We start from the raw sequence: 21,837 nt of genomic DNA on the forward strand, positions 1-21,837 counted from the left end.
AGCGTGCCGCTGCGGCACGTTGCACTGCGATATTCAGTTTCAGCGCCCTAAGAGGGACGCGGAGCGCCTCGAGCCTCGCCCCATCTCCCTCTAGGGGCGCTAAAACTGAATTTCTGATGTTTGCTAATGCTCCGAACGCTGCGCAAAAATCAGTGCCCAGGCGAACTTGGCGCCTCAACCCAATTTCTAGGCCAGAATGTCCTTGAGGGGTCAATGACAGAATCTATTTGGTTGGAGTTGAAAAACAATAAAGGAGCTATTATGCTACTTGGTGTATTTTATAGGCCACCAAATAGTGGGAAAGAGATAAGAGAAGCAGATTTGCAAAGAACTATAGGAGGTGCAAGAACTATAGAGTAGTGATAATGGGAGACTTTAACTACCCCAATATTGAATGGGGCAGTGATTGTGTTAAGGCCAGAAAAGGGGAGGAATTTCTGAAGTGTGTTCAGGAAAAATTTCTTGAATATGTTTCCTATCCAACGAGGAAGGAGGCATTGCTGGATCTAGTCCTGGGGAATGAAGTGGGTCAAGTGGAGAATGTCACAGTTGGAGAGCATTTCAGGAATAGTGATCACAGTATCGTAAGGTTTAGGTTAATTTTGGAGGAGGACAGGGAGCAATCTAGAATAAAAATATTTAACTGGAGGAGGGCGAATTTCAGCGAATTGAGGGATCTGGCCTGGGTAAATTGGAGTCAAAGACTGGCAGGCAAAAATGTAATGGAGCTATGGGCAGCCTTTAAAGAGGAGATGGTTCAGGTACAGTCTATGTACATACAACGGGAAAAGGGAGGACAACTAAAGCCAGAGCTCCCTGGATGACGAAGGAGTTGGAGAGTAGGATGAAGCAAAAAAGGGGGCCTATGACAGATGTCAGTTTGATAATACAAGGGAGAATCAGGCTGAATATAAAAAGTACAGAGAAGTGAAAAAGGAAATAAGGGGGGCAAAGAGACAGTATGAGAATAGATTGGCAGCTAACATAAAGGGGACCCCAAAGGTCTTCTGTAGGCATAAGTAAAAGAGCGGTCATAGAAGCAGTGGGGCCGATTAGGGACCAAAATGGAGGACTATTGGTGGACAGAAGGTATCACTGAGGTACTAAATGAGTGCTCTGCGTCAATGTTTACCAAGGAAGAGGACTTTGGCAAAGCTATGGTGAACGAGGAGGTTGCTGCAATACTGGATGAGATAAAAATTGATAAAGAAGTACTGGAAAGGCTGGCAGTACTTAAAATGGATAGGTCACCACGTCCAGATGGGATGCATCCTAGGTTACTGAGGGAAGTAAGGGTAAAAATTATGGAGGTGCTGGCCACAATCTTCCAATCCTCCTTAGATACAGGGGTGGTGCCAAAGGACTGGAGAATTGCATATGTTACACCCTTGTTCAAAAAAGGGGAGTAGGATAAACCTGGCAATTACAGGCCAGTCAGTTTAACGTCAGTGGTGGGAAGCTTTTAGAAACAATAATCCGGGATAAAATTAACAGCCACTGGACAAACATGGATTAACAAAGGAGAGCCGGCACAGATTTGTTAAGGGCAAATCGTGTTTGACTAACCTGACTGAGTTTTTTGATGAGGTAACAGAGGGTGGATGAGGGCAGTGCAGTTGATGTTGTGTAGATGGACTTTCAAAAGGTGTTTGATAAGGTACTATATTCTAGGCTTGTTAGCAAAATTGAAGCCCATGGGACATGTAAGGGTAATTAACAAGTAAACACTACTGAGTGACCAAACAATAAAGAACTTGAGGTCAACGATGGTGGTGTGATAAAATGTGAAAAACAAGTCAAAACCTAATTATATACATGCAAAAGAATGAATCACCGAGCAAATGATTAAATCACAAGGGAACTAAGGAGTGCAACTCATGGATAGAGACCCCTAACATGGGCAATGTGATAGCATTAACAAATAGTGTGACTAGCACGTGATATTTTGTAATAGCTTGCATAAGCAATAACAAATGTATGTAAGTAAATGAGAGAGATTGGCGAAGTCCCACTTGAAGCTGTCAAGTGAGCGTCTTCCCCTGCATATGCTTGAATAAAGATCGTTGTGAACCTATCTACCATTGTCTGTCTTGACTGAGAGGGAGGAAATCGGAGTCCCCTCTAACAGGGCAGTAGCAGCATGGATACAAAATTAGCTAAGGGATAGAAAACAGAGTTGTGGTGAATGGCTGTTTTACGGACTGGAGGGAGGTATACAGTGGTGCTCCCCAACATTCAATACCAGGACCACTACTGTTTTTGATATACATTAATGACTTGGACCTGGGGGTACAGGGCACAATTACAAAATTTGCAGATAACACAAAACTTGAAAGTGTAGTAAACAGTGAGGAAGATAGTAATAGACTTCAAGAAAACAGGCAGGCTGGCGGAATGGGCACACACATGGCAGATAAAATTTAATGCGGAGAAGAATGAGGAGAGACCATGAACAATAAACGGTACAATTTTAAAGGGGGTGCAAGAACAGAAAGACCTGGGGGTACTTGTGCACAAGTCTTTGAAGGTGGCAGGACAGGTTAACAAAGCAGTTAATATGGAATCCTGGGCTTTATAAATAGAGGCAGAGAGTACAAAAGCCAGGAAGTTATGCTAAACCTATATAAAACACTAGTTCGGCTACAGCTGGAGTATTGTGTCCAATCCTGGGCACCAAACTTTAGGAAAGACGTGAAGGGTACAGGAGACTCGCTAGAGTAGTTCTAGGGATGAGGGAGTACAGTTACGTGGATAGATTGAAGAAGCTGAGGTTGTTCTCCTTGGAGCAGAGAAGGCTAAGAGGAGATTTGATAGAGGTGTTTAAAATCATGAAGGATTTAGATAGAATAAATGGAGAGAAACTGAATCCAATGGCTGAAGGGTCGATAATCATAGGGCACAGATTTAAGGTGATTGGCAAAAGAACCCAGAGACGGCATGAGGAAAAACTTTTTTATGCAACGAGTGGTTAGGATTTGGAATGCACTACCTGATAGGGTGGTGGAACAGATTCAATAGCAGCCTTCAAAAGGGAATTTGATAAATACTTGAAGGAGAAAAAATTGCAGGGATATGTGGGACTAACTGGATTGCTCTTTGAAAGAGCCGGCGCAGACTCAATGGGCTGAATGGCCGCCTTCTGTGCTGTTCTATTCTATGATTCTATGAAAATCTCAAACTGTTTTGAACTGAATAGGGAATATACAGCCATTAGAAAAAGACATCCTGGTTTGGATCTACCGCTGCTGATAGCACAAGAACTCCAAGGTGCAGCCTAGAACAAGGGTTTATATGAAGCAATGAAAAAAAAAAATCACCCAATTGTGAAGAGCACAACTTTCTTAATGGCACAATGCAGCCAGATGTTGTCCTTCTGAATGACAACAGTACCGATTTTTCAATGTATAGAAATAACAAATGAGGAAGAGCGACTGCAACTATCAAACCTGGTGATTATTTAACCTTTATACAGCACTGGGATTTTTAAGATAGTCAACAACATCAACATACATTTATATAGTGCCTTTAACACAGTAAAACATCCCAAGACACTTCACAGGAGCTTAAGAAACAAAATTTGACACTGAGCCATGAGATAGTTGGACAGATGAAAGAGGTAGGTTTTAAGGAGGAAAGAGAGGCAGAAAGGTTTAGGGAGGGAATTCCAGAACTTAGAGCCGAGGCAGCTGAAGGCACAGCTGCCAATGGTGGAGCGATTAAAATCAGGGATGCACAAGAGGCCAGAATTGAAGGAGCGCAGAGGTCTCAAAGGCTTGTAGGGCTGGAGGAGGCTACTGAGATAGGAAGGGGCAAGGCCATGGAGAGATTTGAAAACAAGGATGAGAATTTTAAAATTGAGGTGTTGCCAGACCAGGAAACAACATAGGTCAGCAAGCACATGGGTGATGAATGAACAGGACTTGGTGCAAGTTAGGATACAGGCAGCAGAGGTTTGGATGAGCTGAAGTTTATGTAAGGTGGAAGATGGGAGGCCGGCAGGAGAGCATTGGATTAGTCAAGGCCAGAGGTAACAAAGGCATGGATGAGGGTTTCAGCATCAGATAAGCTGAGGCAGGAGCGGAGTCAGGCAATGTTACGGATGTGGCATTTGGCAGTTGGAGATGGAACGGATGTCTGGTTGGAAGCTCATCTTGAGGTCAAATAGGACAGCAAAGTTGCGAAAAAAAAATTTTTTTAAATCAGTTTATGGGATGTGGGCGTCGCTGGCAAGACCAGCATTTATTGCCCATCCCCAATTGCCCTCGAGAAGGTGGTGGTGAGCCGCCTTCTTGAACCGCTGCAGTCTGTGTGGTGAAGGTACTGCCACAGTGTTGTTAGGTAGGGAGTTCCAGGATTTTGACCCAGCGACGATGAAGGATCGGCGATATACTTCTAAGTCAGGATGGTGTGTGACTTGGAGGGGAACTTGCAGGTGGTGGTGTTCCCATGCTGCCCTTGTCCTTCTAGGTGGAAGAGGTCGAGGGTTTGGGAGGTGCTGCCAAAGAAGCCTTGGTGAGTTGCTGCAGTGAATCTTGTAGATGGTACACACTGCAGCCACGGGACGCCAGTGGTGGAGGGAGTGAATATTTAAGCAGTTGGAGATGGATGGAGTGCCAATCAAGCAGGCTGCTTTGTCCTGGATGGTGTCGAGCTTCCTGAGTGCTGTTGGAGCTGCACTCATCCAGAGAAGTGGAGAGTATTCCATCACACTCCTTACTTGTGCCTTATAGATGATGGAAAGGCTTTGGGGTGTCAGGAGGTACATAATACCTAGCCTCTGACCAGCTCTTGTTGCCACAGTATTTATGTGGCTGGCCCAGTTAAGTTTCTGGTCAATGGTGACCCCCCCCAGGATATTGATGGTGGGGGATTCCGTGATGGTAATACCACTGAATGTCAAGGGGAGGTGTTTAGACTGTCGCTTGTTGGAGATAGTCATTGCCTGGCACTTCTGTGGTGCAAATGTTACCTGCCACATATCAGCCCAAGCCTGAACGTCGTCCAGGTCTTGTTGCATATGGGCATGGACTGCTTCATTATCTGAGGAGCTGTGAATGGCACTGAACACTGTGCAGTCATCAGCATACATTCCCATTTCTGATCTTATGTTGGAGGAAAGGTCATTGATGAAGCAGCTGAAGATGGCTGGGCCTAGGACGCTGCCCTGAGGAACTCCTGCAGCGATGTCCTGGGGCTGTGATGATTGATCACCAACCATCTTCCTTTGTGCTAGGTATGACTCCAGCCAGTGGAGTTTTCCCCCTGATTCCCATTGACTTCAGTTTTACTAGGGCTCCTTGATGCTCTGGTTCAGCCTCAGATAATGATCAGTGAGAGGGATGGAGTCGCTAGCTAGGGAACGAAGTTTGTGCCGAAGACAATGGTTCGGTCTTCCCAATATTTAGCTGGATTAAAATTCTGCTCATCCTGTACTGTATGTCGGACAAGCAGTCTGACAAATCAGCGACAGTGGAGGGGTCTCGAGGGGTTGGTGGTGAGGTAGAGCTGGGTGTTGTCAGCATACATATGAAATCTGACATTGTGTTTGCGGATGATGTCGTCGAGTTGAGAAATAGGAGGGACCAAGGATAGATTCTTGGGGGACTCCAGAGGTAGTATTGCGGGAGCAGGAAGAGAAGCCATTGCAGGGGATTCTCTGGCTTTAACTGGATAGATAAGATTGTAACCAGGCGAATGTAGTCCCACCCAGCTGGACAACAGAGGAGAGGCATTGGAGGAGAATGGCCTGGTCAAATGTGTCAAAGGCTGCACACAGGTTAAGAAGGATGAAGTCCAGCCAGATCAGGTGGTGAATAGTTAAACCAGTTGTCCGTCATAGATGTTCAAGTCTGCGTTCCTTGGACTTAAGGGTATTGCAGATGAGGGCCATACCGGGGGAAAGACCAGGGTGACAGAGAGTAATGGTTTTAATGGGGACAAGAGCATCAACAAGGTGGAGATGAGGGTGCAATTGAGCAGATTGGTAGCTGCAGAAATGTTGCAGTGAATGGAGGATCAAAGGCGAGATAGTTGGGAATTTGAAAGTGCAGTTTTAAGTGACTTGGGGGAAGAGTTTTTTCCAGGGGTGGACACAGAAGGAGGTGGGCTTGGGAGGGGGAAAGGGGGATGTGGTGGAGAGAGATACAAGGAAGTGATCAGAGATTGCCTTATCTGTGATTGACACGATGAGAGTAGTGAGGCCACATGAGATGGCGATGTCAAGGGGGTGGCCATAAATATGGGTAGGGGAGTTAATATGGAGGGAGAGATTTAGGGTGGATAGGAGGGCAGTGAATTCAGAGGAGAGAGAGCATGATGAGTTGAAATGGAGGTTGAAATCACGGAGGATGAGGAGTTGCTTGGTGCAGAGGCTGAGGGAGGAAAGCAGTGAAGATATCTCAGTGAGAAACTGGTCTTGGTACTTGGGTGGGCAATAGAGAATGAGGATTTTAAATGAGAGGCGAGAGGGATGGAACAAGGCGAGATGCTCAAAAGGAGGAAACGGTGCCAGAGGAGTGGGGGAACAGACCAAGATGTGATTTGGTGAAAAGGGCTACACCGTCACCATGACAGTTTGGGTGGGACAAGTGGTGGAGGGTATCGCCAAGCGAGGAAGCTACTATACAATCTATATTAATGACCTAGATGAAGGGACAGAGTGTAATGTATCCAGGTTTGCTAATGATACAAAGCTAGGTGGGACAGTAAGCTGTGAGGAGAACACAAAGAGTCTGCAAAGGGATATAGATAGACTAAGTGAGTGGGCAGTAAGGTGGCAGGTAGAGTATAATGTAGGGAAATGTGAGGTTATTCACTTTGGTAGGAAAAATAGAAAAACAGAATATTTTTTAAATGGTGAGAAACTTTCAAATGTTGGTGTTCAGAGAGATTTGGGTGTCCTCATGCAAAAAACACAGAAAGCTAGCATGCAGGTACAGCAAGCAATAAGGAAGGCAAATGGCATGTTGGCCTTTATTGCAAGGGGGTTGGAGTATAAGAGTAAGGAAATCTTGCTACAATTGTACAGGGCCTTGCTGAGACCACACCTGGAATACTGTGCACAGTTTTGGTCTCCTTATCTAAGGATATACTTGCCTTGGAGGCGGTGCAACAAAGGTTCATTAGATTGATTCCTGGGATGAGAGGGCTGTCCTATGATGAGAGATTGTGTAGAATGGGCCTATACTCTCTGGAATTTAGAAGAATGAGAGGTGATCTCATTGAAACATACAAGATTCTGAAGGGAATTGACAGGGTAGATACCGAGAGGTTGTTTCCCCTGGCTGGAGTGTCTAGAACTAGGGGGCATAGTCTCAGGATAAGGGGTAGGCCATTTAAGACCGAGATGAGGAGGAATTGCCTCACTCAGTGGGTTGTGAATCTTTGGCATTCTCTGCCCCAGAGGGCTGTGAATGCTGAGTCGTTGAGTATATTCAAGGCTGAGATAGATAGATTTTTGGACTCTAGGGGAATCAAGGGATATGGTGATCGGGCAGGAAAGTGGAGTTGAGGTCGATGATCAGCCATGACCTTATTGAATGGCGGAGCAGGCTCAAGAGGCTGTATGGCAAACTCCTGCTCTTATTTCTTATGTTCTTATTAAGGGGGAAGGTGCCATCACGCATCAGCCAGGATTCTGTCAAGGCCATGATGTCGATGGAATCATCCACAATAAGCTCATGGATGGCAGGGGGCAACTATGTCTCAGTCACATTTTTTTTCCTCTAGGCAGAGGTTTAGGAAACATTGGTGTGGGTCTTTTTCAATTTGGTATTGAACTGATCAGGCCACACAACTCAGCAACCTGACTTTTTGTCATACTTGCAATTGTTTCTTGGGAATCTATCTACTTTAAAGAACAAACTACTTATCAAACATTTCCTCAATGAAACATTTATTTTATGAACACCTCGGTGGCTGCTTGAAGGTGCAATTGAGAAGACTGGATTTATACCAGAGAGAAGTTCATTTTGCATAATAATTATATTTTGATGACAGTAAACCATTAGGTGGGAGAGCGCCATACAAGGTTTTCGCTTGTTACAGCTCTGTAAATTAATGCTCAGCATTATTAAGAATAACCAATGTCTTGTTTAACATATCAAATGATACAGTATTGTACAACTATGATCAATTTTCACTTCTATTCCAGTAAGTTATCAATACATCATTCCTAAATGGTTTTTGTTTTATCCAACAAATGTTTAACATCTGCCACTCAACTTTCACCCATCTGATAACATATATACATACTTTGGCATTCTTGCATCAGAGACAACCATTGCTCTGCATAACTCCAGCTTTAAATCCATGGGTTGCAAGATGTGCTGAGAGGATTGCTTTGTTTTGCGAGCTGCTTTCCAGTCCTCATCTAAATCAAAGCACCAAAGGCTAGTTAAGTTCATTCTTCATCCTCTCTGATAATTATAAGACACAGGAAATTCCTTTCCCTCACCAGCATCAAAATTCCAAGTTTTTTTTTACCAAACTAAACTATCTGGTTTAAATTAACAAAATCAATACTCATTGACTATCGTGGCCAATTCTCAATCACTCAAAATACCAGGTAATACCATTTTAGAATTAATCTTTCACTCATTATTTTCATTAACAAAAAGACCATGAAGTACCTAGTAATAATTTTTACAGGTTTTAAATCTTTAAGTGAATACATACGTGGTTTAGCATAGAGTAGTTGAACGCTACTCAGTTGTATATCAAAACAGTCATAGGCTCTGGCCATGATATCTTCCAAAGTGCTTTCTCCAGCTGTAATTTGCGGCAAACGTGCACGACTTTTACTGATCATCTTAAAAATGTAAAAATTAATTGATTACAAAGTATTTAAATATGACCTGCACATATGGGCAAAAACAAATCATGACAAATAAAAATTATTTGACCATGAAAGTTTAAAAGGACCTATACCCTATTTAGAGAAACTGATTTGTCAGTATTCCTGGTGTTATGGAGAAACCCAGTTTTTATTGTTTCAGTTTCTCTTATGAAAAAATATTGCTTGTCCTAACAACACTATGACTTTCCCTTGAATTATAGTTCAGTTTTATTTTCAAGCCAACATTTTATAAAATGTTGCTATAGAACAATGCCAGAGTGAGTATCCTATTGGCCTGGATTTTGCAGTAAAAGTAACAGTGAGGCTATCAGCGCTCACCATATTAAGGAGTAAATCAGACAGCAACTTCTGGTGTCTGCACATGCGCAACATCAGGAAGTTGCTGTCTGAGTTGCCCTGTTCCTCTACAAGCTTCACTCCAACAGTACCTCGCCAAGTGACTCGCCATTCATGTACATGAAGGGCGTGAAATTGGAGTACTTACCCACTAAACACGCCAGAAAAGGTTAGGGCTTGTCCATCCAAGTGCAAGTGAATTTTTAACGCCGTGATAAATCTTAATTACTGCCACACAACCTCTCCAGCACTGAAAATTTACTTTTACAAGTGTGGAGTCTCATTTCTTCAAATTTTAATTATTGTTGGAGCTGTATAACTGGTAACCAATCCGATTTTGCCCATTTTACACCTCTGCCGAAATTGAAAGCTATGTATTTGCTGCAAGAGCCCGAGGAGATGGCAGGGTAGGAGTGAGGAATGTGAGGAAATCGTTCCAATATAAAGAATGAAAACAACCCTAAAGAGAGGTAACTTTCTTTTGTCATTCTTGGCATCAACGACACATAGGGATGCCAACTCTGGTTTGATGTATTCCTGGAGATTTGATCATGTGACATTTGCTCATACAGCATACAGTTGATCGTGACATTTGCTCACTGTTTGCCAATGTTATTGCATTTACCTATGTCGAATGTCTTAGCAACACCAAGCCCTGAATAAAATTTGACTTTTCTTTTACAGTGAGATAAATATCAATTTATAATTCAAAGAATTCACACAAAATAGAAAGATTTAAGGATAAGTAATGATTAAATACAAACTACTTTGGTGATGTTTCTACAGTATTGACCGCAATGAGGAACACCAAGTTAAACCATGGATTCAACAAAAATATCAAGGATACAAGTAACTTTGAACTAAAGTTTTTGAACAATTTTATGATTTTTTACAATACACAGCAAGCCCAGCTTCAGGGAGGTGAAGCTCAGTCCTCAGGGAGAAGCACCAAAGCTACCGGACTCCCATAATAAAACATTATTCAAAAGTGTACATTAGAGGCTAAAATGATCTCTCCCTCCCTTTGTGTTTCTCTCTCCCTCCCTCTCGTGTCCATTTTACGTTTCTCGCTCCCTCCCTCCCTCTCCCAGTTTTCATTACACAGTGGTAACATGCTCATCTCGGAGTCAGAAGGTAATGGGTTCAAGCCCCATTCCAGTGACTTGAGCACATAATCTGGACTGATATAATTGCAATACTGAGATTTCAACAACTAAAATAACCCCACTGAAATGTAAATTGACAACAGTTACATGTCAAAATAATAATGTTGGATAAAAGTATGTGAATGACTTAAATTTCTGCTTTACAAATACTCCCAATGGGCCCTTATTTAGAGGATGCTCATTAAGTGGAGATAAATCTGGTAGCATGACCTTTCACATCCTCAATTTTTCTTACCAGCCACATAGTAGCAGTGGAAGATATACATCACTCGTCACTTTGCCAACCTCTGCAAATAAATTTGATTTAAATTTTTAAACTGAGCTACAAACACCTAATGAGATTGCTAAAAAATTTGATGTGATCAACATGTTATTCAGTCCACGTTATCTGTGCCAGAAATATGCGTGAGCATTCCAAAACTAAAATCGCACCACTAGTAATCTTCCGATAGCCTTGTACCTTTATCTGTTTCAAATACTTATTCAAATTTCCCTTAAAAGATGCCATTGTCTCTGGCAAAGCATCCCACGCTCCAGCATCCCACTAAGTAAACAAATTTCTCCTCGCTCCGTTAGTGACAATTTTAAATTGATGACAGAGGTGACTGACTGACTCAACCAGAGAAAGTGCTTTTTATCCTATTCACCCTATTAAACCCTTCATAATTTTTAAAACCTCTTAAATTTCTGTTTGCCCTTCCCTGCACTAAATGAAGGTGCACTACTATCTCAAGTCTCTCCTCATAACTATTGTTTCCGATCCCCATTATTTTTCTACTGAATCTATGCAGTATAGTCTCTATTGCTTTAATGTCCTTTCTAAAATGGGGCAACCAATACTGCGCACACTACTCTTAACTTTGGCCTAACCAATATTTTGTATAAATTTATAATTTCTGTAGTCTTGTACTTTATGCTCCTATTAATAATGCCCAAAGTGCTATTGACCTTTTCATGGTTTTATCTCCATGCATATGCATTTTCAGGGAATTATGTATTTGAACCCCTAGTTCTTGGTACACTCACACCCTTCAGCATCTTTCCATCAAGTGCATATTGCTATTTTTTTTTTAAATTCATTGATGGGATGTGGGCGTCGCTGGCTAGGCCTGCATTTAGTGCCCATCCCTAATTGCCCTCGAGAAGATGGTGGTGAGCTGCCTTCTTGAACCGCTGCAGTCCATATGGTGTAGGTACACCCACAATGCTGTTAGGAAGGGAGTTCCAAGATTTTGGCCCAGTGACAGTGAAGGAACGGCAATACAGGTCCAAGTCAGGATGGTGTGTGGCTTGGAGGGGAACTTGTAGGTGGTGATGTTCCCATGCGTCTGCTGCCCTTGTCCTTCTAAGTGGTAGAGGTCGCGGGTTTGGAAGGTGCTGTTGAAGGAGCTTTGGCGAGTTGCTGCAGTGCATCTTGTAGATGGTACACACTGCAGCCACAGTGCGCCGGTGGTGGAGGGAGTGAATGTTGAAGGTGGTGGATGGAGTGCCAATCAAGCGGGCTGCTTTATCCTGAATGGTGTCGAGCTTCCTGAGTGTTGTTGGAGCTGCGCTCATCCAGGCAAGTGAAGGGTATTCCATCACACTCCTGACTTGTGCCTTGTAGATGGTGGAAAGGCTTTGGGGAGTCAGGAGGTGAGACACTCGCCGCAGAATTCCCAGCCTCTGGCCTGCTCTTGTAGCCACAGTATTTATATGGCTGGTCCAGTTCAGTTTCTGATCAATGGTAACCCCCAGGATGTTGATAGTGGGGGATTCAGCGATGGTAATGCCATTGAATGTCAAGGGGAGATGGTTAGAGTCTCGCTTGTTGGAGATGGTCATTGCCTGGCACTTGTGTGGTGCGAATGTTACTTGCCACTTGTCAGCCCAAGTCTGAATGTTGTCCAGGTCTTGCTGCATATTCCTCATTCTTTCTCAGAAAATGTATTAACTTACATTCTCACATTAAATGGCACTATTTCGAAGGAGAGTTCTCCCCAGTATCCTGGTCAATATTTATCCTTCAACCAACATCACTAAAACAGATTATCTGATCATTATCACACTGCTGTTTGTGGGATCTTGTTGTGTGCAAATTGGCTGCCACGTTTCCTACATAGTATCGTTAGGGGGATAGATAGAGTTCTTTGCAGCCGAGAGCGAGAGTCCCGAAGGCTGTGTTGCCTGCCCGGTGCCAGGGTTAAGGACATCTCCTCTGGACTGGAGAGAAACTTGGAGTGGGAGGGGGAGGATCCAGTTGTCGTGGTCCATGTTGGTACCAACGACATAGATAGGACAAGGAAGGAGGTTCTGCTGAGGGAGTTTGAGCAGCTAGGGGCCAAATTAAAAAGCAGAACCACAAGGGTAATAATCTCTGGATTATTACCTGAGCCACGAGCGAATTTGGCTAGGACAAATAAAATTAGAGAGTTAAATGCGTGGCTCAAAGACTGGTGTGGGAGAAATGGGTTTTGCTTCCTGGGACACTGGCACCAGTACTGGGGCAGGAGGGAGCTGTTCCGTTGGGACGGGCTTCACTTGGCCAGTGCTGGGACTAGAGTCCTGGCGGATCATATAACTAGGGCTGTAGAGAGGGCTTTAAACTAACTAGTGGGGGGGAGATTCCTAGAGAGCAAATAATAAAAATGACAACAGAGAAGGTCATAGACTTAGGTAGCAGTGGGGAAATTAAAAACCAGAGCGTGTCAGGAAGGGGCAGAAGGTATGGAGTAAAAGGTAAAGTAATAAAAAGGGCAAAAGCAGGAACTAAGTGTCACAAAACATATTTGAAAGTTCTCTATCTGAATGCACGTAGCATTCGTAACAAAATAGGCGAGTTAATGGCACAAATAACTACATATGGGTATGATCTTGTGGCCATTACAGAAACATGGCTGCAGGGTGACAATGCCTGGAAATTAAACATACCAGGTTATTTAACGATCAGGAAGGACAGGCAGGAAGGAAGGGGAGGTGGGGTGGCTATGTTAATAAAGGAAGGAATCACTGTAATACAGAGAAATGATATTGGGTCAAAAGATCAGGATAATGAAACAGTTTGGGTGGAGGTAAGGAATAATAAGGGGAAAAAAACACTAGTGGGCGTAGTCTATAGGCCTCCGAACAGTGGCAACTCTGTTGGACGGAGCATCAATCAGGAAATAGTTGAGGCTTGTAATAAGGGAACATCTATAATTATGGGGGATTTTAACTATCATATTAATTGGACAAATCAAATTGGGCAGGGCTGCCTTGAGGATGAGTTCATTGAGTGTATTAGGGATGGGTTTCTTGAGCAGTATGTAACTGAACCGACCAGGGGGCAAGCAACCTTAGATCTGGTCCTGTGTAACGAAACAGGATTAATTAAAAATGTCCTAGTAAAGGATCCCCTTGGAATGAGTGACCATAACATGGTTGAATTCCATATTCAATTAGACGGTGAGAAGGTTGGATCTCAAACAAGCGTGCTAAGCTTGAATAAAGGAGACTATGAAGGTATGAGAGCGGAATTGAGTAGAGTGGATTGGGAAAATAGATTAAAGGGTAAGACGATACATGATCAGTGGTGTACATTTAAGGAGATATTTTACAACTTCCAAAAAATATATATTCCACTGAGAAGAAAAGGGTGTAAAAGAAAAGACAGCCATCCGTGGCTAAGTAAAGAAATTAAGGATAGTATTCGACTAAAAACAAGGGCATATAAGGTAGCCAAATCTAGTGGGAGGATAGAGGATTGGGAAAACTTTAAAAGACAGCAAAAAATAACAAAAAGATTGATTAAGAAAGGGAAGATAGATTATGAAAGTAAATTAGCAAAAAATATAAAAACAGATAGTAAGAGTTTTTATAGTTATATAAAAAGAAAAAGGGTGGCTAAAGTAAATGTTGGTCCCTTAGAGGATGAGACCGGGAAATTAATGGTGGGAAATATGGAGATGGCAAAAACACTGAATGAATATTTTGTATCAGTCTTTACAGTAGAAGACACTAAGAATATCCCAACACTGGACAAACAGGGGGCTATAGGGGGGGAGGAGCTAAACACGATCAAAATCACTAAGGAAGTGGTACTCGGTAAAATAATGGGACTCAAGGCGGATAAATCACCTGGACCTGATGGCTTACATCCTAGGGTCTTGAGGGAAGTGGCGGTAGGGATTGTGGATGCATTGGTAATAATTTTCCAAAACTCCCTGGACTCAGCAAACGTCCCGGCAGACAGGAAAACTGCTAATGTAACGGCCTTATTTAAAAAGGGCACTAGACAGAAGGCTGGAAACTACAGACTGGTTAGCCTAACATCTGTGGTAGGTAAAATATTGGAGTCCATTATTAAGGAGACAGTAACAGGACATTTGGATAATCATAATTTAATAGGAAGTCAGCATGGTTTTATGAAGGGGAAGTCATGTTTGACAAATTTGCTGGAGTTCTTTGAGGAAGTAACATATAGGGTGGATAAAGGGGAACCAGTGGACGTAGTGTATTTAGACTTCCAAAAGGCATTTGACAAGGTGCCACACAAAAGATTATTGCTTAAGATAATAAATCACGGGATTGGGGGTAATATTCTGGCATGGAGAAAGGATTGGCTATCTAACAGAAGGCAGAGAGTTGGGATAAATGGTTCATTCTCAGACTGGCAAGCAGTAACTAGTGGTGTTCCGCAGGGGTCAGTGCTGGGTCCCCAACTCTTTACAATCTATATTAACGATTTGGAGGAGGGGACCGAGTGTAACATATCAAAGTTTGCAGATGATACTAAGATGGGAGGGAAAGTAGTGAGTGAGGAGGACATAAAAAACCTGCAAGGGGACATAGACAGGCTAAGTAAGTGGGCAGAGATTTGGCAGATGGAATACAATACTGGAAAGTGTGAGGTCATGCACGTTGGCAGGAAAAATCGTAGAGCAAGTTATTATCTTAATGGCAAGAAACTGGAAAGTACTGAAGTACAAAGGGATCTGGGGGTCCTGGTGCACGAAACTCAAAAGGTTAGTATGCAGGTGGAGCAAGTGATTAAGAAGGCCAATGGAATGTTGGCTTTCATTGCTAGGTGGATAGAATATAAAAATAGGGAGGTATTGCTTCAGTTGTACAAGGTATTGGTGAGACCGCACCTGGAATACTGCGTACAGTTTTGGTGTCCATACTTAAGAAAGGACATACTTGCTCTCGAGTCAGTACAAAGAAGGTTCACTCGGTTAATCCCGGGGATGAGCGGATGGACATATGAGGAGAGGTTGAGTAGATTGGGACTCTACTCATTGGAGTTCAGAAGAATGAGAGGCGATCTTATTGAAACATATAAGATTGTGAAGGGGTTGGATCGGGTGGATGCGGGGAGGATGTTCCCGTTGATGGGTGAAACTAGAACTAGGGGGCATAGTCTTAGAATAAGGGGCTGCTCTTTCAAAACTGAGATGAGGAGGAACTACTTCACTCAGAGGGTGGTAGGTCCATGGAATATGCTGCCCCAAAAAGCTGTAGAAGCTACATCATTACATAAATTTAAAACAGAAATAGACAGTTTCCTAGAAGTAAAGGGAATTAAGGGTTACGGGGAGCGGGCAGGAATTTGGACATGAGTCTAGGTTCGGATCGGTCATGGCCCTGTGGGTAGCGGAGCGGGCCCAGGGGCCGTGTAGCCTGATCCTGCTCCTATTTCGTGTGTCTAATTCTGTTAGATTCAGGAGATGGTTCTGTGATAGTGGATTGGTGGTTAGGATCAGATCAGCCATGATCTTATTGAATGGCGGAGCAGGCTCGCGGGGCCAATTGGCCTACTCCTGCTCCTTTTTCTTATGTTCTATTACAACAGTGACTATGGCCGCGAATTTGCCGGCGCTCAGAGGGCGGGTTTGGAGGCGGGTCCGCTGTCAAAATAGCAAAGATTGACAGTGGGTAAGAAACCCGCCGTCAACCCGCCTCCACGCTAGTCTCCCAGCGGAGAACTGACCCGACACCAAGCGGCGGGGGATACAATTGAGCTTGTTAAATGGCTTGTTAAGAGCCAATTTAATACTATTTTGAGGCTTCCTTTCAATTTTATGTTCTCCCCCACGGGTTACCCGCTGTCCGGGGAACACGCCAGCTCTATCTGGCATGATTTGAGTCTGCTCTGATGTTTCTGATAAGCTGACAGCTGCAGAGGTGGTGTAAAGGATGGCATGTTGCAGATGGTCAGTTTCAGAGTGCAGAAAATGTTGGTTACTGCATTTTTAATATAGAGATTTCTTTAGCTTACAAGTTTTTAGATTCAACTATATGTCCAGTGCCACCTCATTGGGAAAACCTCTCTCACCATTGACAGATCGCTTCTGTCATCTCACCTGCAGCTGCCATCTATTGCAGCAACATCGGTGCCCTTGAAAAAAAATCAGACCTTGGTCCTCCGAATCCTTCCACGATCAGCTCCAACACCAACAACATCACCAACCTTCTCCGCCATCACCTGATGCTGCATTGGACACAGGGCATCATCCCCTGACAACATTGCTGGCTGGGAGGCCAGCGATGGCATCACCATGTCCAGATTTATTTCACTTGACGCTGCCACCCCTGGCTGCCACATGATGCGCTAGGTTGACACCATCCCACACCAGCACCGTGAAGCATCCCTTTAATGTCCAAGTCATTCCATGCACACTCATCACTATAGCCGGGGAGGGTGGGGGGGGCGGGGGGGGTGGTGGAGGTAAGTTATGTCCGAGTATTCACTGGATCTCAGTAAGACACTTCTCAAGGTGCGCTCAGATCTGTCCAATAAGGGGCAGTTTTGAAAAAATAGATTTCACTGTATGACAGCACATTACCAGAAACTTTACATGGACATTGGCTAAACCTCTCAGGTGCTTACCCTTGTGTGTTGTTAGTTGGTATGCTTGCAGTAGGATGAGGGTGAGTGTGAGGGGTGGCTAGTGAGATGGAGAAGTGATAAAGTCGATAGAGGGGGTTGGGTGGAGGTGCAAGGTAAATTGGTGTAAGGTTGTGCAAGAGAAGAGTGATGGGGATGTGATGAGTGGCACAGCAGGGTGAGTTTGAGTGTGGCTTTGCAGCAACGTTTCGTGATCCACTGAAATCATTGAAAGGTTGGCGCCACTGCAGCCTGGGACAACGGACGATATCCCTGCTTTGGCCCTCCTGTACAATGTGCAAACAGATTGCGCTGGTGTCCTGGGGAGATTTCTTCCACCCTTGGAAGGGAAGAGAACCTCCCTGCGTGCTGTGACTCCCTCCATAAGCATATGGAAGGAGTCATTGGGGAGCCTGGGTGCAATCGTCCACTTTTGTGCAGTGCTTGTTAGTGTTTGCAGCACCTCAATGCTGTCAAGCACTGACAGAACAACTGTCAAACTCCATGTGGACGTGGTCCCTTTAAGGAAACCGGCTGATGACGCATCATCAAATGACATCATCAGATCCGCTTCCTGTTAATTGGCCAGGGTGGGCTTAAACATAGAAGATAGGAGCAGGAGTAGGCCATTCGGCCACTCGAGCCTGCTCCGCCATTCAATGCCATCATGGCTGATCATCCAATTTCAGTACCCTGTCCCTGCCTTCTCCCCATATCCCTTGATCCCTTTAGCCTTAAGAAATATATCTAACTCCTTCTTGAATATATTTAATGAATTGGCCTCAACTGCCTTTTGTGGTAGAGAATTCCACAGGTTCACCACTCTCTAGGTGAAGAAATTCCTCATCTCAGTCCTAAATGGCTGACCCCCTGGTTCTGGACTCCCCCGCCATCGGGAACATCCTTCCTGCATCTAGTCTGTCTAGTCCTGTTAGAATTTTATAACTTTCAATGAGATCCCCTCTCATTCTTCTAAACTCTAGCAAATATAAGCCTAATCGACCCAATCTCTCCTCATACGTCATTCCTGCCATCCCAGGTGTCAGTCTGGTGAATCTTCACTGCACTCCATCCATGGCAAGAACATCCTTCCTCAGAACAGGTGACCAAAACTGCACACAATACTCAAGGTGTGGTCTCACCAAGGCCCTGTACAACTGCAGCAACACATCCTTGCTCCTGTACTCGAATCCTCTCGCTACGAAGACCAACATACCATTTGCCTTCTTAACTGCCTGCTGCACCTGCATGCTTACCTTCAGCGACTGGTACACAAGGACACCCAGGTCTCGTTGCACCAAAGTGGATAACCTCGCATTTATCCACATTATACTGCATCTGCCATGCATCTGCCCAATCATCCAACCTGTCCAAATCATACTGGAGTTTCTCTGCATCCTTCTCACAGCACACACGCCCACCCAGCTTTGCGTCGTCTGCAAACTTGGAGATATTACATCTAGTTCCCTCATCTAGATCATTAATATATATTGTGAATAGCTGGGGTCCTAGCACCGATCCCTGCGGTACCCCACTAGTCACTGCCTGCCACTCGGAAAAAGAGCCGTTTATTCCAACTCTTTGCTTTCTATCTGCCAACCAGTTCTCTATCCAAGTCAGTACCTTACCCCCAATGCCATGTGCTTTAACTTTGCACGCTAATCTCTTCTGCAGGACCTTATCGAAAGCCTTCTGAAAGCCCAAATACACCACATCCACTGGTTCTCCCTTATCTATTTTACCAGTTACATCCTCAAAAAATTCCAGTAGATTAGTCAAGCATGATTTACCTTTTGTAAATCCATGTTGACTTTGTCCGATCCTGTCACTGTTTTCCAAGTGCTCTGCTATTACATCTTTTATAATGGACTCCAGCATTTTCCCCACTACCGATATCAGGCTTAATTCCCCGTTTTCTCTCTACCACCCTTTTTAAATAGTGGGGTTACATTAGCTATCCTCCAATCCATGGGAACTGTTCCAGAGTCTATAGAATTTTGGAAGATGACCAGCAATGCATCTACTATTTCTAGGGCCACTTCCTTAAGTACTCTAGGATGTAGATTATCAGGCCCTGGGGATTTATCAGCCTTCAATCCCATCAATTTCCCTAACACCATTTCCCTACAAATACTGATTTCATTCAATTCCTCCCTCTCATTAGACCCTATGTTCCCCAACATCTCTGGGAGGTTATTTGTGTCCTCCTTTGTGAAGACAGAACCAAAGTATGTATTTAATTGGTCTGCCATTTCTTTGTTTCCCATTATAAATTCCCGATTCTGACTGCAAGGGACCTACGCTTGACTTCACCAATCTTTTTCTCTTCACGTATCTATAAAAGCTTTTACAGTCAGTTTTTATGTTCCCTGCAAGCTTACTCTCATACTCTATTTTCCCGCTCTTAATTAATCCCTTTGTCCTCCTTTGCTGAATCCTAAACTGCTCCCAATCCTCAGGTTTGCTGCTTTTTCTGGCCAAATTATATGTCCTCTCCTTGGATCTTATGCTACCCCAATTTCCTTTGTTAGCCACGGTAGATTCACCTTTTTTGTTTTATTTTTATGCCAAACAGGGATGAACAAATTCTGTAGTTCATCCATGCAATCTTTAAATGTTTGCCATTGCCTATCCACTGACAGCCCTTTATGTAACGTTCCCCAATCCATCCTAGCCAACTCGCGCCTCATACCATCGTAGTTTCCTTTATTTACATTCAGGACCCTAGTCTCCGAGTCAACTACTTCATTCTCCATCTTAGTGAAAAATTCCTTCATATCATGATCGCTCCTCCCCAAGGGGCCTCACACACCAAGATTGCTAATTAATCCATTCTCATTACATAATATCCAGTCTAAGATGGCCTGATCTCTAGTTGGTTCCTCGACATATTGGTCCAGGAAACCATCCCGTAAACACTCCAGGAATTCCTTCTCCACAGTATTGCTACTAATTTGGTTAGCCAAATCTATATGTAGATTAAAGTCACCCATGATAACTGCTGTGCCCTTGTTGCACACGTCTCTAATTTCCCGTCTAATGCCATCCCCCAACCTCAGCATTACTGTTTGGGGGGTCTGTATACAACTCCCACTAACGTTTTCTGCCCCTTGGTATTTCTCAGCTCTACCCGTACAGATTCCACATCATCAGAGCTAATATCCTTCCTTACTATTGTGTTAATCTCCTCTTTAACCAGCAATGCTACCCCACCTCCTTTTCCTTTTTGCCTGACCTTCATAAATATTGAATACCCCTGGATGTTGAATTCCCAGCCTTGGTCACCCTGGAGCCATGTCTCCGTAATCCAAATCATATCATATCTGTTTACATCTATTTGCGCAGCTAATTCATCCACCTTATTACGAATGCTCCTCGCATTACGACACAAAGGCCTAGAAATTCGGTGGCACCCCGTTTGGGGCGCCAGTCTCGCCAGGGCGCCGGAACTACCGCCCCGGATGGAGTCGCGAGTGCCCGCCGGAAATTCAGTTTGAGCGCCCCAAAATGGAAGCGCGGCGCTACTCGAGGCACCCCGCATCCGTCTTGGGGCGCTGCAACTGAAAATCGCAGCGCAACACGGCACGCTGTGGTGCTGCAGGCCTTCCTCCCCTTCTTAAAAAGGAGGGGCCTGCTGCAGCGCGATCTAAGATCGCGAGTGCCGGCAAAAGAGCCCGGCACCGAGAAGTGCCGGGCTCGTGGGAGACAGCCGGCACAACGCGGTTGGGGGGGGGGGGGGGGGCTCAGGAGGCCGGGGACGGCTGCGCGAAGAGGTGGCGGCCAGCAAAAAAAAAAATGGCCGCCCCGCACCTCAACCGCCGCAGGAAGGCCCCCCTGAACCAGTCGCAAATTGCGACCGGCGTTACAGCAGGGGGGCGCTACCAAATTTCACGATCGGGGTGGTAGCAGGTTGCGGTGCACACCGATGACGTCATCGGTGGCGGCGCAGCGCTAACGGTTAGCGCCGTCATTAGCGCCCTGCTAAATTTCGCGGAAGGCGTGGCCAGTGGCGCTAAACCCACTAAGTGCCCTCTTTGGGCGCTAACAAGTGGCGCAGCCCACCGAATTTCTAGGCCAAAGCCTTCAGGCTTATTTTTTTTTTTAACACTCTTAGTCCTTTTAGAATGATTATTTACTGTAGCCCTGTTTGATTTACACCCTTGATTTCTCTGCCTTCCACTTTTGCTTTTCTCCTTCCTGTCTTTTTTGTTTCTATCCTTGCTTCCCTTTCCTCTGTCTCCCTGCACAGGTTCCCAACTCCCTGCCATTTTAGTTTAAACCCTCAACAGCACTAGCAAACACTCCCCCTAGGAAATCGGTCCCGGTCCCGCCCAGGTGCAAACCATCCAGTCTGAACTGGTCCCACCTCCCCCAGAACCGGTTCCAATGTCCCAGGAATTTGAATCCCTCCCCCTTGCACCATTCCTCTAGCCATTCATTTGAAATATCCTTCTATTTCTACTCTGACTAGCACGTGGCACTGGTAGCAATCCTGAGATTACTACCTTTGAGGTCCTATTTTTTAAATTTACCTCCTAACTCCCTATATTCAGCTTTTAGGACCTCATCCTGTTTTTTACCTATATCGTTGGTACCTATATGCACCACGACAATTGGCTGTTCACCCTCCCCCT

At 44.5% G+C, this 21,837-nt stretch overlaps 1 protein-coding gene across 6 annotated transcripts in view; it reads right to left on the bottom strand.

Moving 5' to 3' along the window:
• The window catches only part of vps13a (vacuolar protein sorting 13 homolog A), a 631,135-nt gene that overhangs the window by 397,229 nt on the left and 212,069 nt on the right, over positions 1-21,837 (bottom strand). For all 6 annotated transcript variants that reach the window (XM_085985825.1, XM_085985842.1, XM_085985834.1 and 3 more), the window contains exons 21-22: positions 8,677-8,809; positions 8,254-8,371 (exon numbers count right to left, since the gene is read on the bottom strand). In XM_085985825.1, the coding sequence (XP_085841951.1) occupies positions 8,254-8,371; positions 8,677-8,809 (251 nt within the window). The remainder of the gene's footprint in view (positions 1-8,253; positions 8,372-8,676; positions 8,810-21,837) is intronic.

Source organism: Somniosus microcephalus, chromosome 1 (genome assembly GCF_052327205.1).
Source record: "Somniosus microcephalus isolate GS21.2 chromosome 1, FLI_Smic_1.0, whole genome shotgun sequence".
Taxonomy (NCBI): Eukaryota; Metazoa; Chordata; class Chondrichthyes; order Squaliformes; family Somniosidae; genus Somniosus; species Somniosus microcephalus.